This window comes from Crinia signifera, chromosome 1 (genome assembly GCF_055691185.1).
Source record: "Crinia signifera chromosome 1, ASM5569118v1, whole genome shotgun sequence".
NCBI classification, from domain to species: Eukaryota; Metazoa; Chordata; class Amphibia; order Anura; family Myobatrachidae; genus Crinia; species Crinia signifera.
This window is the reverse complement of record NC_139217.1, coordinates 13221242-13237991: the sequence shown is the minus strand read 5'-3', so window position 1 is coordinate 13237991 and position 16750 is coordinate 13221242. Positions and strand designations below refer to the sequence as shown.

At 50.8% G+C, this 16750-nt stretch overlaps 1 protein-coding gene across 1 annotated transcript in view; it reads left to right on the top strand.

Annotated features, from left to right (window-relative positions):
• Positions 1–2022: 2022 nt before the first annotated feature.
• DOK1 (docking protein 1) overlaps positions 2023–16750 on the top strand; it is a 33457-nt gene continuing 18729 nt past the window's right edge. The window contains exon 1 of the mRNA XM_083179110.1: positions 2023–2267. Within this exon, the coding sequence (XP_083035236.1) occupies positions 2202–2267 (66 nt within the window). The 5' untranslated portion in view covers positions 2023–2201. The remainder of the gene's footprint in view (positions 2268–16750) is intronic.

Below are 16750 nucleotides of genomic sequence, written 5' to 3'. Positions count from 1 at the left end.
CGGGAAACGTACGGTGAAATGGACCGTACGTACGTTGCACCGCACCAACCAGAATAAGGCCCAATGTGTAATTGCACGGGGCAGGTAATAGTGACAGGGGGCAGGTAATAGTGATATAGGCAGGGAAGAGCTGTGTAGGAGGCAGCAGGGACAGTGTGTAATTACACAGGGGCAGGTGATAGTGAGATGGGCAGGGCAGGGAAGAGCTGTGTAGGAGGCAGCAGGGACAGTGTGTAATTGCACAGGGGCAGGTGATAATGACACTGGGGCAGGTCAGTGTGTAATTGCACAGGGGCAGGTGATAGTGACACAGGGGCAGGGACAGTGTGTAATTGTACAGGGGGCAGGTGATAGTGACACAGGGGGCAGGTAATAGTGAGATGGGCAGGGCAGGGAAGAGCTGTGTAGGAGGCAGCAGGGACAGTGTGTAATTGCACAGGGGCAGGTAACAGTGATATAGGCAGGGCAGGGTAGAGCTGTGTAGGAGGCAGCAGGGACAGTGTGTAATTGCACAGGGGCAGGTAATAGTGAGATGGGCAGGGCAGGGAAGAGCTGTGTAGGAGGCAGCAGGGACAGTGTGTAATTGCACAGGGGCAGGTGATAGTGAGATGGGCAGGGCAGGGAAGAGCTGTGTAGGAGGCAGCAGGGACAGTGTGTAATTGCACAGGGGCAGGTGATAGTGAGATGGGCAGGGAAGAGCTGTGCAGGAGGCAGCAGGGTCAGTGTGTAATTGCACAGGGGCAGGTGATAGTGAGATGGGCAGGGCAGGGAAGAGCTGTGCAGGAGGCAGCAGGGACAGTGTGTAATTGCACAGGGGCAGGTGATAGTGAGATGGGCAGGGAAGAGCTGTGCAGGAGGCAGCAGGGACAGTGTGTAATTGCACAGGGGCAGGTAATAGTGAGATGGGCAGGGCAGGGAAGAGCTGTGTAGGAGGCAGCAGGGACAGTGTGTAATTGCACAGGGGCAGGTAATAGTGACACGGGCAGGTCAGTGTGTAATTGCACAGGGGCAGGTGATAGTGAGATGGGCAGGGCAGGGAAGAGCTGTGTAGGAGGCAGCAGGGACAGTGTGTAATTGCACAGGGGCAGGTGATAGTGAGATGGGCAGGGCAGGGTAGAGCTGTGTAGGAGGCAGCAGGGACAGTGTGTAATTGCACAGGGGCAGGTGATAGTGAGATGGGCAGGGCAGGGAAGAGCTGTGTAGGAGGCAGCAGGGACAGTGTGTAATTGCACAGGGGCAGGTATAGTGAGATGGGCAGGGAAGAGCTGTGCAGGAGGCAGCAGGGTCAGTGTGTAATTGCACAGGGGCAGGTGATAGTGAGATGGGCAGGGCAGGGAAGAGCTGTGTAGGAGGCAGCAGGGACAGTGTGTAATTGCACAGGGGCAGGTGATAGTGAGATGGGCAGGGCAGGGTAGAGCTGTGTAGGAGGCAGCAGGGACAGTGTGTAATTGCACAGGGGCAGGTGATAGTGAGATGGGCAGGGCAGGGAAGAGCTGTGTAGGAGGCAGCAGGGACAGTGTGTAATTGCACAAGGGCAGGTAATAGTGAGATGGGCAGGGCAGGGAAGAGCTGTGTAGGAGGCAGCAGGGACAGTGTGTAATTGCACAGGGGCAGGTAATAGTGAGATGGGCAGGGCAGGGAAGAGCTGTGTAGGAGGCAGCAGGGACAGTGTGTAATTGCACAGGGGCAGGTATAGTGATATGGGCAGGGCAGGGAAGAGCTGTGTAGGAGGCAGCAGGGACAGTGTGTAATTGCACAGGGACAGGTAACAGTGATATAGGCAGGGCAGGGTAGAGCTGTGTAGGAGGCAGCAGGGACAGTGTGTAATTACACAGGGGCAGGTGATAGTGAGATGGGCAGGGCAGGGAAGAGCTGTGTAGGAGGCAGCAGGGACAGTGTGTAATTGCACAGGGGCAGGTGATAGTGAGCTGGGCAGGGCAGGGAAGAGCTGTGTAGGAGGCAGCAGGGACAGTGTGTAATTGCACAGGAAGCTGACACAGGAGGAAGTTAGAGAAAAGCAGAAGGAGGGGGAGGGAGGGAGAACGCTGCATGTAAGTGATACAAACTCTCTGGCTGATGAATGCAGGAATAATGCTGCAAGTTACTAAATGTCTATAGAAATGTCAGCAAAGTTCTGCGCAACGTGTCAGTAAGTCAGGATCCCAGCCCGGATTATAGTGTGGTGTCCCTGCAGTACTGGGATGTCTGCACCGGATAAACCATTAAAGGAGGGACAGCTACATGTGAAGCAGAACAAGTTTGGGAAGGTAAGTTCCCCTATAGTAACAGACCATGTACCTATGTTTGGTATACACCACTCACCCTAAACGTGTTACATGTATGTTATTCACCACTCACCCTATACGTGTTACATGTACGGAATACACCACTCACCCTATACGTGTTACATGTACGCATACCTGACAGTTGGGAGGTATGTGTACGGAATACACCACTCACCCTATACGTGTTACATGTACAGTATACACCACTCACCCTATACGTGTTACATGTACGGTATACACCACTCACCCTATATGTGTTAAATGTATGTTATACACTACTCACCCTATACGTGTTACATGTACAGTATACACCACTCACCCTATACGTGTTACATGTACAGTATACACCACTCACCCTATACGTGTTACATGTACGGTATACACCACTCACCCTTTATGTGTTAAATGTATGTTATACACTACTCACCCTATACGTGTTACATGTACAGTATACACCACTCACCCTATACGTGTTACATGTACAGTATACACCACTCACCCTATACGTGTTACATGTACGGTATACACCACTCACCCTATACGTATTACATGTACGGTATATACCACTCACCCTATACGTGTTACAAGTATGTTATACACTACTCACCCTATACATGTTACATATATGGTATACACCACTCACCCTAAATGTGTTACATGTACAGTATACACCACTCACCCTATACGTGTTACATGTACAGTATACACCACTCACCCTATACGTGTTAGATGTATGGTACATACCACTCACCCTATACATGTCACATGTATGGTATATACCACTCACCCTAAACGTTTTACATGTATGGTATATACCACTCACCCTATACGTGTTACATGTATGGTATATACCAATCACCCTATACGTGTTACATGTACAGTATATACCACTCGCCCTATACGTGTTAAATGTACAGTATATACCACCCACCCTATACGTGTTACATGTACGCTATACACCTCTCACCCTATAGATGTATGGTATACACCTCTCACCCTATACATGTTACATGTACTGTATACACCTCTCACCCTATACATATTACATGTCATGCCCCGTTATGTCACTAGTGACCTGACCTCACGCCTTATGTCACTAGTGATCTGACCTCACGCCTTGTTATGTCACCAGTGACCTGACCTCACGCCCGTTATGTCACTAGCGACTTGACCTTGTGACCCGTTATGTCGCTAGTGACCTGTCCTCACGCCCATTATGTCACTAGTGACCTGTCCTCACGCCCATTATGTCACTAGTGACCTGTCCTCACGCCCATTATGTCACTAGTGACCTGTCCTCACGCCCATTATGTCACTAGTGACCTGTCCTCACGCCCATTATGTCACTAGTGACCTGACCTCACGCCCATTATGTCACTAGTGACCTGACCTCACGCCCATTTTGTCACTCCATTATGTCACTAATGACCTGACCTCACGCCTTATGTCACTAATGACCTGGCCTCATGCCTTCTTATGTCACTAGTGACCTGACCTCACGCCCTGTTATGTCACTAGTGACCTGACCTCACGCCCCGTTACGTCACTAGTGACCTGACCTTGTGACCCATTACGTCACTATTGACCTAACCTCACGCTATGTTAGGTTACTAGTGACCACGACTTGTTATGTCACTAGTGACCTGACCTCATGAACCGTTGTTACTAGTGACCTGACCTCACGACTTGTTATGTCACTAGTGACCTGACCTCGTGACCCATTATGCAACTAGTTACCTGACCTCGCCCGTTATGTCACTAGTGTCCTGACCTTATGACCCATTATTTCACTAATGACCTGACCTCGTGACCCGTTATGTCACTAGTGACCTGACCTCGTGACCCGTTATGTCACTAGTGACCTGACCGCGTGACCCGTTATGTCACTAGTGACCTGCCCTCATGCTCTGTTATGTCACTAGTGACCTGATCTCATGCTCTTTTATGTCACTAGTGACCTGACCTCACGCCCCGTTATGTCACTAGTGACCTGACCTCACGCCCCGTTATGTCACTAGTGACCTGACCTCATGCCCCGTTATGTCACCAGTGACCTGACCTCGCCGGTTATGTCACTAGTGACCTGACCTCACAACTTATGTCACTAGTGACCTGACCTCGCCCGTTATGTCACTAGTGACCTGACCTCGCCCGTTATGTCACTAGTGACCTGACCTTGCCCGTTATGTCACTAGTGTCCTGACCTTGTGACCCATTATGTCACTAGTGACCTGACCTAGTGACCCGTTCTGTCACTAGTGACCTGACCTCGTGACCCGTTATGTCACTAGTGACCTGCCCTCATGCTCTGTTATGTCACTAGTGACCTGCCCTCATGCTCTGTTATGTCACTAGTGACCTGATCTCATGCTCTGTTATGTCACTAGTGACCTGACCTCACGCCCCGTTATGTCACTAGTGACCTGACCTCACGCCCCGTTATGTCACCAGTGACCTGACCTCGCCGGTTATGTCACTAGTGACCTGACCTCACGAACCGTTATGTCACTAGTGACCTGACCTCGCCCGTTATGTCACTAGTGACCTGACCTCACAACTTGTTATGTCACTAGTGACCTGCCCTCATGCTCTGTTATGTCACTAGTGACCTGACCTCGCCCGTTATGTCACTAGTGACCTGACCTCGCCCGTTATGTCACTAGTGACCTGACCTCGTGACCCATTATGCCACTAGTGACCTGACCTTGCCCGTTATGTCACTAGTGTCCTGACCTTGTGACCCATTATGTCACTAGTGACTTAACGGAGCGTGAGGTTATGTCACTAGTGACCTGACCTCGTGACCCATTATGTCACTAGTGACCTGACCTAGTGATCCGTTCTGTCACTAGTGACCTGACCTTGTGACCCGTTATGTCACTAGTGACCTGCCCTCATGCTCTGTTATGTCACTAGTGACCTGCCCTCATGATCTGTTATGTCACTAGTGACCTGATCTCATGCTCTGTTATGTCACTAGTGACCTGACCTCACGCCCCGTTATGTCACTAGTGACCTGACCTCACGCCCCGTTATGTCACCAGTGACCTGACCTCGCCGGTTATGTCACTAGTGACCTGACCTCATGAACCGTTATGTCACTAGTGACCTGACCTCGCCCGTTATGTCACTAGTGACCTGACCTCACAACTTGTTATGTCACTAGTGACCTGACCTCACAACTTGTTATGTCACTAGTGACCTGACCTCGCCCGTTATGTCACTAGTGACCTGACCTCGCCCGTTATGTCACTAGTGACCTGACCTCGTGACCCATTATGCCACTAGTGACCTGACCTTGCCCGTTATGTCACTAGTGTCCTGACCTTGTGACCCATTATGTCACTAGTGACTTAACGGAGCGTGAGGTTATGTCACTAGTGACCTGACCTCGTGACCCATTATGTCACTAGTGACCTGACCTAGTGATCCGTTCTGTCACTAGTGACCTGACCTCGTGACCCGTTATGTCACTAGTGACCTGCCCTCATGCTCTGTTATGTCACTAGTGACCTGCCCTCATGCTCTGTTATGTCACTAGTGACCTGATCTCATGCTCTGTTATGTCACTAGTGACCTGACCTCACGCCCCGTTATGTCACTAGTGACCTGACCTCACGCCCCGTTATGTCACCAGTGACCTTACCTCGCCGGTTATGTCACTAGTGACCTGACCTCATGAACCGTTATGTCACTAGTGACCTGACCTCACAACTTGTTATGTCACTAGTGACCTGACCTCACAACTTGTTATGTCACTAGTGACCTGACCTCGCCCGTTATGTCACTAGTGACCTGACCTCGCCCGTTATTCACTAGTGACCTGACCTCGTGACCCATTATGCCACTAGTGACCTGACCTTGCCTGTGACCTGACCTCGCCGGTTATGTCACTAGTGACCTGACCTCATGAACCGTTATGTCACTAGTGACCTGACCTCACAACTTGTTATGTCACTAGTGACCTGACCTCACAACTTGTTATGTCACTAGTGACCTGACCTCGCCCGTTATGTCACTAGTGACCTGACCTCGCCCGTTATTCACTAGTGACCTGACCTCGTGACCCATTATGCCACTAGTGTCCTGACCTTGTGACCCATTATGTCACTAGTGACTTAACGGAGCGTGAGGTTATGTCACTATTGACCTGACCTAGTGACCCATTATGTCACTAGTGACCTGACCTAGTGACCCATTATGTCACTAGTGACCTGACCTAGTGACCCGTTCTGTCACTAGTGACCTGACCTAGTGACCCGTTATGTCACTAGTGACCTGCCTTCATGCTCTGATATGTCACTAGTGACCTGCCCTCATGCTCTGTTATGTCACTAGTGACCTGACCTCGCCCGTTATGTCACTAGTGACCTGACCTCGCCCGTTATGTCACTAGTGACCTGACCTCGTGACCCATTATGCCACTAGTGACCTGACCTTGCCCGTTATGTCACTAGTGTCCTGACCTTGTGACCCATTATGTCACTAGTGACTTAACGGAGCGTGAGGTTATGTCACTAGTGACCTGACCTCGTGACCCATTATGTCACTAGTGACCTGACCTAGTGATCCGTTCTGTCACTAGTGACCTGACCTCGTGACCCGTTATGTCATTAGTGACCTGCCCTCATGCTCTGTTATGTCACTAGTGACCTGCCCTCATGCTCTGTTATGTCACTAGTGACCTGATCTCATGCTCTGTTATGTCACTAGTGACCTGACCTCACGCCCCGTTATGTCACTAGTGACCTGACCTCACGCCCCGTTATGTCACCAGTGACCTGACCTCGCCGGTTATGTCACTAGTGACCTGACCTCATGAACCGTTATGTCACTAGTGACCTGACCTCGCCCGTTATGTCACTAGTGACCTGACCTCACAACTTGTTATGTCACTAGTGACCTGACCTCACAACTTGTTATGTCACTAGTGACCTGACCTCGCCCGTTATGTCACTAGTGACCTGACCTCGCCCGTTATGTCACTAGTGACCTGACCTCGTGACCCATTATGCCACTAGTGACCTGACCTTGCCCGTTATGTCACTAGTGTCCTGACCTTGTGACCCATTATGTCACTAGTGACTTAACGGAGCGTGAGGTTATGTCACTAGTGACCTGACCTCGTGACCCATTATGTCACTAGTGACCTGACCTAGTGATCCGTTCTGTCACTAGTGACCTGACCTCGTGACCCGTTATGTCACTAGTGACCTGCCCTCATGCTCTGTTATGTCACTAGTGACCTGCCCTCATGCTCTGTTATGTCACTAGTGACCTGATCTCATGCTCTGTTATGTCACTAGTGACCTGACCTCACGCCCCGTTATGTCACTAGTGACCTGACCTCACGCCCCGTTATGTCACCAGTGACCTTACCTCGCCGGTTATGTCACTAGTGACCTGACCTCATGAACCGTTATGTCACTAGTGACCTGACCTCACAACTTGTTATGTCACTAGTGACCTGACCTCACAACTTGTTATGTCACTAGTGACCTGACCTCGCCCGTTATGTCACTAGTGACCTGACCTCGCCCGTTATTCACTAGTGACCTGACCTCGTGACCCATTATGCCACTAGTGACCTGACCTTGCCTGTGACCTGACCTCGCCGGTTATGTCACTAGTGACCTGACCTCATGAACCGTTATGTCACTAGTGACTTAACGGAGCGTGAGGTTATGTCACTATTGACCTGACCTAGTGACCCATTATGTCACTAGTGACCTGACCTAGTGACCCATTATGTCACTAGTGACCTGACCTAGTGACCCGTTCTGTCACTAGTGACCTGACCTAGTGACCCGTTATGTCACTAGTGACCTGCCTTCATGCTCTGATATGTCACTAGTGACCTGCCCTCATGCTCTGTTATGTCACTAGTGACCTGACCTCGCCCGTTATGTCACTAGTGACCTGACCTCGCCCGTTATGTCACTAGTGACCTGACCTCGTGACCCATTATGCCACTAGTGACCTGACCTTGCCCGTTATGTCACTAGTGTCCTGACCTTGTGACCCATTATGTCACTAGTGACTTAACGGAGCGTGAGGTTATGTCACTAGTGACCTGACCTCGTGACCCATTATGTCACTAGTGACCTGACCTAGTGATCCGTTCTGTCACTAGTGACCTGACCTCGTGACCCGTTATGTCACTAGTGACCTGCCCTCATGCTCTGTTATGTCACTAGTGACCTGCCCTCATGCTCTGTTATGTCACTAGTGACCTGATCTCATGCTCTGTTATGTCACTAGTGACCTGACCTCACGCCCCGTTATGTCACTAGTGACCTGACCTCACGCCCCGTTATGTCACCAGTGACCTGACCTCGCCGGTTATGTCACTAGTGACCTGACCTCATGAACCGTTATGTCACTAGTGACCTGACCTCGCCCGTTATGTCACTAGTGACCTGACCTAGTGACCCGTTATGTCACTAGTGACCTGCCTTCATGCTCTGATATGTCACTAGTGACCTGCCCTCATGCTCTGTTATGTCACTAGTGACCTGACCTCGCCCGTTATGTCACTAGTGACCTGACCTCGCCCGTTATGTCACTAGTGACCTGACCTCGTGACCCATTATGCCACTAGTGACCTGACCTTGCCCGTTATGTCACTAGTGTCCTGACCTTGTGACCCATTATGTCACTAGTGACTTAACGGAGCGTGAGGTTATGTCACTAGTGACCTGACCTCGTGACCCATTATTTCACTAGTGACCTGACCTCGCCCGTTAAGTCACGAGTGACCTGACCTCATGCTCTGTTATGTCACTAGTGACCTGACCTCGTCCATTATGTCACTAGTGACCTGCCCTCATGCTCGGTTATGTCACTAGTGACCTGCCCTCATGCTCGGTTATGTCACTAGTGACCTGACCTTGTGACCCGTTATGTCACTAGTGACCTGCCCTCATGCTCTGTTATGTCACTAGTGACCTGACCTCACACCTTATGTCACTAGTGACCTGCCATCGTGACCCATTATGCCACTAGTGACCTGACCTCGCCCGTTATGTCACGAGTGACCTGCCCTCATGCTCTGTTATGTCACGAGTGACCTGCCCTCATGCTCTGTTATGTCACTAGTGACCTGACCTCACGCCTTGTTATGTCACTAGTGACCTGACCTCACGCCTTATGTCACTAGTGACCTGCCATCGTGACCCATTATGCCACGAGTGACCTGACCTCGCCCGTTATGTCACGAGTGACCTGACCTCATGCTCTTTTATGTCACTAGTGACCTGACCTCGGCCATTATGTCACTAGTGACCTGCCCTCATGCTCGGTTATGTCACTAGTGACCTGCCCTCATGCTCGGTTATGTCACTAGTGACCTGACCTCGTGACCCGTTATGTCACTAGTGACCTGACCTCGTGACCCGTTATGTCACTAGTGAACTGACCTCACGCTCTGTTATGTCACTAGTGACCTGATCTCACGGCTTGTTATGTCACTAGTGACCTGATCTCACGGCTTGTTATGTCACTAGTGACCTGACCTTGTGACCCGTTATGTCACTAGTGACCTGCCCTCACACCCCGTTATGTCACTAGTGACCTGCCCTCACACCCCGTATTGTCACTAGTGACCTGCCCTCATGCTCTGTTATGTCACTAGTGAGCTGACCTTGCGACAAATAGTGGTTGACCTATTTACTGTCGACCTTAATTTGGATTGACCCTATGACCCATACCCACTATATGAACACGGATGTGTAATGGTTAGAGTTACTGCCTCACAGCACTGAGGTCATGGGTTCTATCCCCACCATGTGTTATATATATATACAAGGCAGTACGGATGGTGTAATGGTTACATTACTGCCTCACAGCGCTGAGGTCATGGGTTCTCTCCCCACCATGTGTTATATATACGGGGCAGTACGAACGGTGTAATGGTTACATTACTGCCTCACAGCGCTGAGGTCATGGGTTCTATCCCCACCATGTGTTATATATACGGGGCAGTACGGATGGTGTAATGGTTACATTACTGCCTCACAGCACTGAGGTCATGGGTTCTATCCCCACCATGTGTTATATATACGGGGCAGCACGGACGGTGTGATGGTTAGCATTACTGCCTCACAGCACTGAGGTCATGGGTTCTATCCCAACCATGTGTTATATATACGGGGCAGTACGGACGTTGTAATGGTTAGCATTACTACCTCACAGCGCTGAGGTCATGGGTTCTATCACCACCATGTGTTATATATACGGGGCAGTATGGATGGTGTAATGGTTACATTACTGCCTCACAGCGCTGAGGTCATGGGTTCTATCCCCACCATGTGTTATATATACGGGGCAGTACGGATGGTGTAATGGTTATATTACTGCCTCACAGCACTGAGGTCATGGGTTCTATCCCCACCATGTGTTATATATACAGGGCAGTACGGACGGTGTAATGGTTAGCATTACTGCCTCACAGCACTGAGGTCATGGGTTCTATCCCCACCATGTGTTATACTGTACATACGGGGCAGTACGGACGGTGTAATGGTTATAGCATTACTGCCTCACAGCACTAAGGTCATGGGTTCTATCCCCACCATCTCTTATATATTTGGCTACATCTGTCACTCAAAGTGTGTCTGGAGCTATAACGCTGGGTGGAGCCTCTGACTCACATGACAGAGAACCAGCCCAGTGAGCCCACAGACAGTGCCAGACACCCTCTGCCTCTCCATGTTACACAGCAAAGACACAGCTACTCACCAGACACACCAGGTGAGCGCCCCACACCTCCATACCTCCCAACATGACCCTCTCCAGGAGGTACAGAATGCTCTGTTTGTGGACTTCCATCTTAATTTATGATTGTCATCACCTGTTTTAAACAGGGTAATTGATAAGAAAGGTGTTTAAGCACAGGTGATGGTAATCCATAAATTAAGAAGAAAGTCCAGAAACAGAGCAATGTGTCCCTCCTGGAGAGGGTCATGTTGGGAGGTATGCACCTCCCCCCCCCCCCCCCCTCATTCACGGCATCCCCACGATTAAATGGCACATGTAAAACACTGACATGGCTATGGTCGACAATGAAAAAGGTTGACATGAGTTTTAGAAGATTTATTTTTCACTTTTTCAATGTTTTCATATTCATTCTAATGTGTCGACATGGACACCAATGAAGTGCCACACTTATGTCAACATTTACATGTGTTGACCTTTCTGTGTTGATTTTTTTCTTGTGATTCGCGGCACCCCCCGCGACCCCACTCCCGCGATTTGCAGCACACCCCCCGCAATTCGCGGCACCCCCGGTCACTCCCGCGATTTGCGGCCCCACCCCGTGACCCCCCCTCCTGCCATTAGCGGCACCCCGCGACCCCCCTCCCACGATTCGCGCCAACCCCCCGGGCCCCCCCTCCCACGGTTCACGGTGCCCCCCACGACCCCCCTTACCGTGATTCCCCACCCCTGACCCCCCTCCTGTCATTGCGGCAACCCCCCGCCCCCGCGACCCCCCCTCCCGCGATTCACTACAACCCCCCGCGCCCCCTCCCACGATTCGCCGCACCCACACACCCCCCCCTCCCGCAATTCACGGCATCCAACCACGACCCCTCCTCACGTGATTCGCGGACACCCCTCACCTCCTCCCCCCCCAGCCCCGCGTGCGATTCACGACAACCCCAGGATTAAGTGGCACATGCAAAACACTGGCACGGCTATGGTCGACAATGAAAAAGGTTGACATGAGTTTTTGAAGATTTATTTTTCTTTTTTTGAATGTTTTCATATTCATTCTCATGTGTCGACATGGACACCGATGAAGTGCCACACTTATGTCAACATTTACATGTGTTGAACTTTCTGTTCAATTTTTTTACAGTGACAATTATGTGCACGTCAACCTACACATCATCAACCAATTCTTTGTATAATATATAACACCTGTTCTGTTTTACTGTAGGTGTTTTAAGGGGATGCGGTCATCTATTAGAATGAACTTAGGTCTACAGTCATTAGGTCTACCCCACTAGGTCGACTGGCAGGAAGGTCGACCTGACTTAAGGTCGACATGGGCCAAGGTCGACACGACTTAAGGTCGAATTTGCATAAAGGTCGACATGAGGAAGGTCGACTGGTAATAAGGTCGACATGGGTTTTTCACTGTTTTTTGAGCTGACATGTGCCGACAGGCGGTATTTCATGCCCTACCATCCACTAGGGCGAGGTGGGAGAATAAAATAGTGTGCCGAGCGCAGCGAGGCACCGTGCCCGAAGCATTACGAGCGAAGCGAGCGATGCGAGGGTCCGATTCTCATTGCCAACTGTGTCCATGTCGACTGTGTCGACATTCGGATCGAAAAAAAACAGTGAAAAACCCATGTCGACCTTATGACCAGTCGACCTTCCTCATGTCGACCTTTATGCAAATTCGACCTTAAGTCATGTCGACCTTGGCCCATGTCGACCTTAAGTCAGGTCGACCTTCCTGCAAGTTGACCTAGTGGGGTAGACCTAATGACTGTAGACCTAAATGCAGTCTGACGAATGATCCCATTCCGTTTTAAGTCAGACCTTTTACTGCTACTATTACTGTTTATGTAAATGCATTCTGAATGACAGCAACATCCTACCATCCTTCTACAATAATATATAACCAACTAGGTGATTCATCGCGGCCCGTGCCCCCCCCCCCCTCCCGCAATTCATGGACCCCCCGCGCACCCCCCCTCCCGCGATTCGCAACCCCCCCCTCGCGCAATTCAAGCCCCCTCCCACGCTTTGCGGACCCCCGCCCTCTCCAGCGATTCGCCGACACCTGCGCCCCCTCCCTCCCTTGATTCACGGCACCCCCCGCGCCCCTCCCGCAATTCACGGCACCCCTAAGCCCCTCTTTAGTCCCCCGTATACTCACACACCCCTATCACTACCCAGCTTCCTGCTCTCCTGAACCGTAACTTCCACCACTGGGCAGTCGCTGACGCTGTTTTGCCCACATGCCCCTATCATGCCTCATAGCCCAGCCTCCTGCTCTCATGCTCCCGAACTCCCACCCAGTAGGAGAAGACACTGACTAAGGGCCACCATCCTGTACTGCCACGCTGGACCCTCACCCACTGGCAGAAGCTGCAGAGTATCTCCCATCCTCCTCTTTAGTCCCCCTTATGCCCACACACCCCTATCACTAACCAGCCTCCTGTTTTCCTGTGTCGTGACCTCCGCCAGTGGGGAGCCGCTGACTCAGAAACACCCTACTATACTATTGCAGACACACACCTAAACAACATGCACACACAGCCCCCCCACACCCAAAAATGTCACTGTACCCTCCACACTATCAATGTACATCTTACTCTGTAACTGCTTTTTAATTAAACAAAACAATACACACCCCCTTCCACATCATATGCTCTCTATTTAACACATTTCACCTATAACTCAAGTTGCAATACAGGCATCTGTCATACAATTCTAACCATATTTCTCATATACAAATGTTCACAAATTAAGGGGGCGCAGCCCCTTACGACGGTGTGAAGAGCGCCCGTAGGGCACGATGAATCACCTAGTGTGTTATATATACAGGGCAGTACGGATGGTGTAATGGTTACATTACTGCCTCACAGCACTGAGGTCAGGGCCGGCGTTACCCACTCAGCAGCTCCTGCAAAGCAGGGAGGCGCCATGCTGAAAAGGCGCTGTCTCCCTCCCTGCTCTGCTAAAGCTGCCTCAGCCCTCACTGTCACTGCCTACTGCACGACGCCCGTAGCGCCTGTCTGACAGCGGGTGGCAGTATGGAGAGGCTGAGCAGCTCCCTGCACCGCGCACACACTGTCCTCCTCCTGCGACCTGCCCCCTCTTCCTCAGGGACACTTGCACTGAGGCATGTAGCGCTGTCTGTGAATGCCTGGATGACATGTCATGTCCGGATCCGCCCACTACACATTGCTCCCTGCACCTGTCAGCTGACAATCAAATGACAAACCGGCAGCAGTGCCACCTCCCCTTCCTTCCCTCTTCTCAGTGTGCTGTGCCAGTGCCGCTGCCAGTCCTCAACACTCCGCCCCCTCTATCTCCTCCCGTCTTCTTCCATCTCCCCCTTCTCTCCCCTCCTTTCCCCCTCAGTCATGAGTGCTGCACATACTTTTTGTACTGCTTTCGGATCGCATCGCACACACATTGCATGCATGCCGTGCGATGCGATGTGATCTAGCCCATAATGTATGCGATTCTCGCAGCGTGTATGGGCACCTTTAGTGCCTCCAACATTTTGCGGACACAGCACTGAGATGGTGTATGCATACATGTACATGCACCTGAGATCCTCCATAGGATTGCATGTTGCATACACTCCCACAATCGGGCTGCAGCTTGTTGCAATGGCAATGTGAAAGGGCGCAAAATGTATGGTTTGCAGGAGGGCGCCGGACACCCTAGCACCGGCCCTGACTGAGGTCATGGGTTCTATCCCACCATGTGTTATAAATACAGGGCAGTACGGATGGTGTAATAGTTAGCATTACTGCCTCACAGCACTGAGGTCATGGGTTCTATCCCCACCATGTGTTATATATACAGGGCAGTACGGATGGTGTAATGGTTACATTACTGCCTCACAGCACTGAGGTCATGGGTTCTATCCCCACCATGTGTTATATATACGGGGCAGTACGGATGGTGTACTGGTTAGCATTACTGCCTCACAGCACTGAGGTCATGGGTTCTATCCCCACCATGTGTTATATATACAGGGCAGTATGGATGGTGTAATGGTTACATTACTGCCTCACAGCGCTGAGGTCATGGGTTCTATCCCACCATATATATATATATATATATATATATATATATATATATATATATATATATATATACGGGGCAGTATGGACGGTGTAATGGTTAGCATTACTGCCTCACAGCACTGAGGTCATGGGTTCTATCCCCACCATGTGTTATATATACTGGGCAGTACGGATGGTGTAATGGTTAGCATTACTGCCTCACAGCACTAAGGTCATGGGTTCTATCCCCACCATCTCTTATATATTTGGCTACATCTGTCACTCAAAGTGTGTCTGGAGCTATAACGCTGGGTGGAGCCTCTGACTCACATGACAGAGAACCAGCCCAGTGAGCCCACAGACAGTGCCAGACACCCTCTGCCTCTCCATGTTACACAGCAAAGACACAGCTACTCACCAGACACACCAGGTGAGCGCCCCACACCTCCATACCTCCCAACATGACCCTCTCCAGGAGGTACAGAATGCTCTGTTTGTGGACTTCCATCTTAATTTATGATTGTCATCACCTGTTTTAAACAGGGTAATTGATAAGAAAGGTGTTTAAGCACAGGTGATGGTAATCCATAAATTAAGAAGAAAGTCCAGAAACAGAGCAATGTGTCCCTCCTGGAGAGGGTCATGTTGGGAGGTATGCACCTCCCCCCCCCCCCCCCTCATTCACGGCATCCCCACGATTAAATGGCACATGTAAAACACTGACATGGCTATGGTCGACAATGAAAAAGGTTGACATGAGTTTTAGAAGATTTATTTTTCACTTTTTCAATGTTTTCATATTCATTCTAATGTGTCGACATGGACACCAATGAAGTGCCACACTTATGTCAACATTTACATGTGTTGACCTTTCTGTGTTGATTTTTTTCTTGTGATTCGCGGCACCCCCCGCGACCCCACTCCCGCGATTTGCAGCACACCCCCCGCAATTCGCGGCACCCCCGGTCACTCCCGCGATTTGCGGCCCCACCCCGTGACCCCCCCTCCTGCCATTAGCGGCACCCCGCGACCCCCCTCCCACGATTCGCGCCAACCCCCCGGGCGGGCCCCCCCTCCCACGGTTCACGGTGCCCCCCACGACCCCCCTTACCGTGATTCCCCACCCCTGACCCCCCTCCTGTCATTGCGGCAACCCCCCGCCCCCGCGACCCCCCCTCCCGCGATTCACTACAACCCCCCGCGCCCCCTCCCACGATTCGCCGCACCCACACACCCCCCCCCTCCCGCAATTCACGGCATCCAACCACGACCCCTCCTCACGTGATTCGCGGACACCCCTCACCTCCTCCCCCCCCAGCTCCGCGTGCGATTCACGACAACCCCAGGATTAAGTGGCACATGCAAAACACTGGCACGGCTATGGTCGACAATGAAAAAGGTTGACATGAGTTTTTGAAGATTTATTTTTCTTTTTTTGAATGTTTTCATATTCATTCTCATGTGTCGACATGGACACCGATGAAGTGCCACACTTATGTCAACATTTACATGTGTTGAACTTTCTGTTCAATTTTTTTACAGTGACAATTATGTGCACGTCAACCTACACATCATCAACCAATTCTTTGTATAATATATAACACCTGTTCTGTTTTACTGTAGGTGTTTTAAGGGGATGCGGTCATCTATTAGAATGAACTTAGGTCTACAGTCATTAGGTCTACCCCACTAGGTCGACTGGCAGGA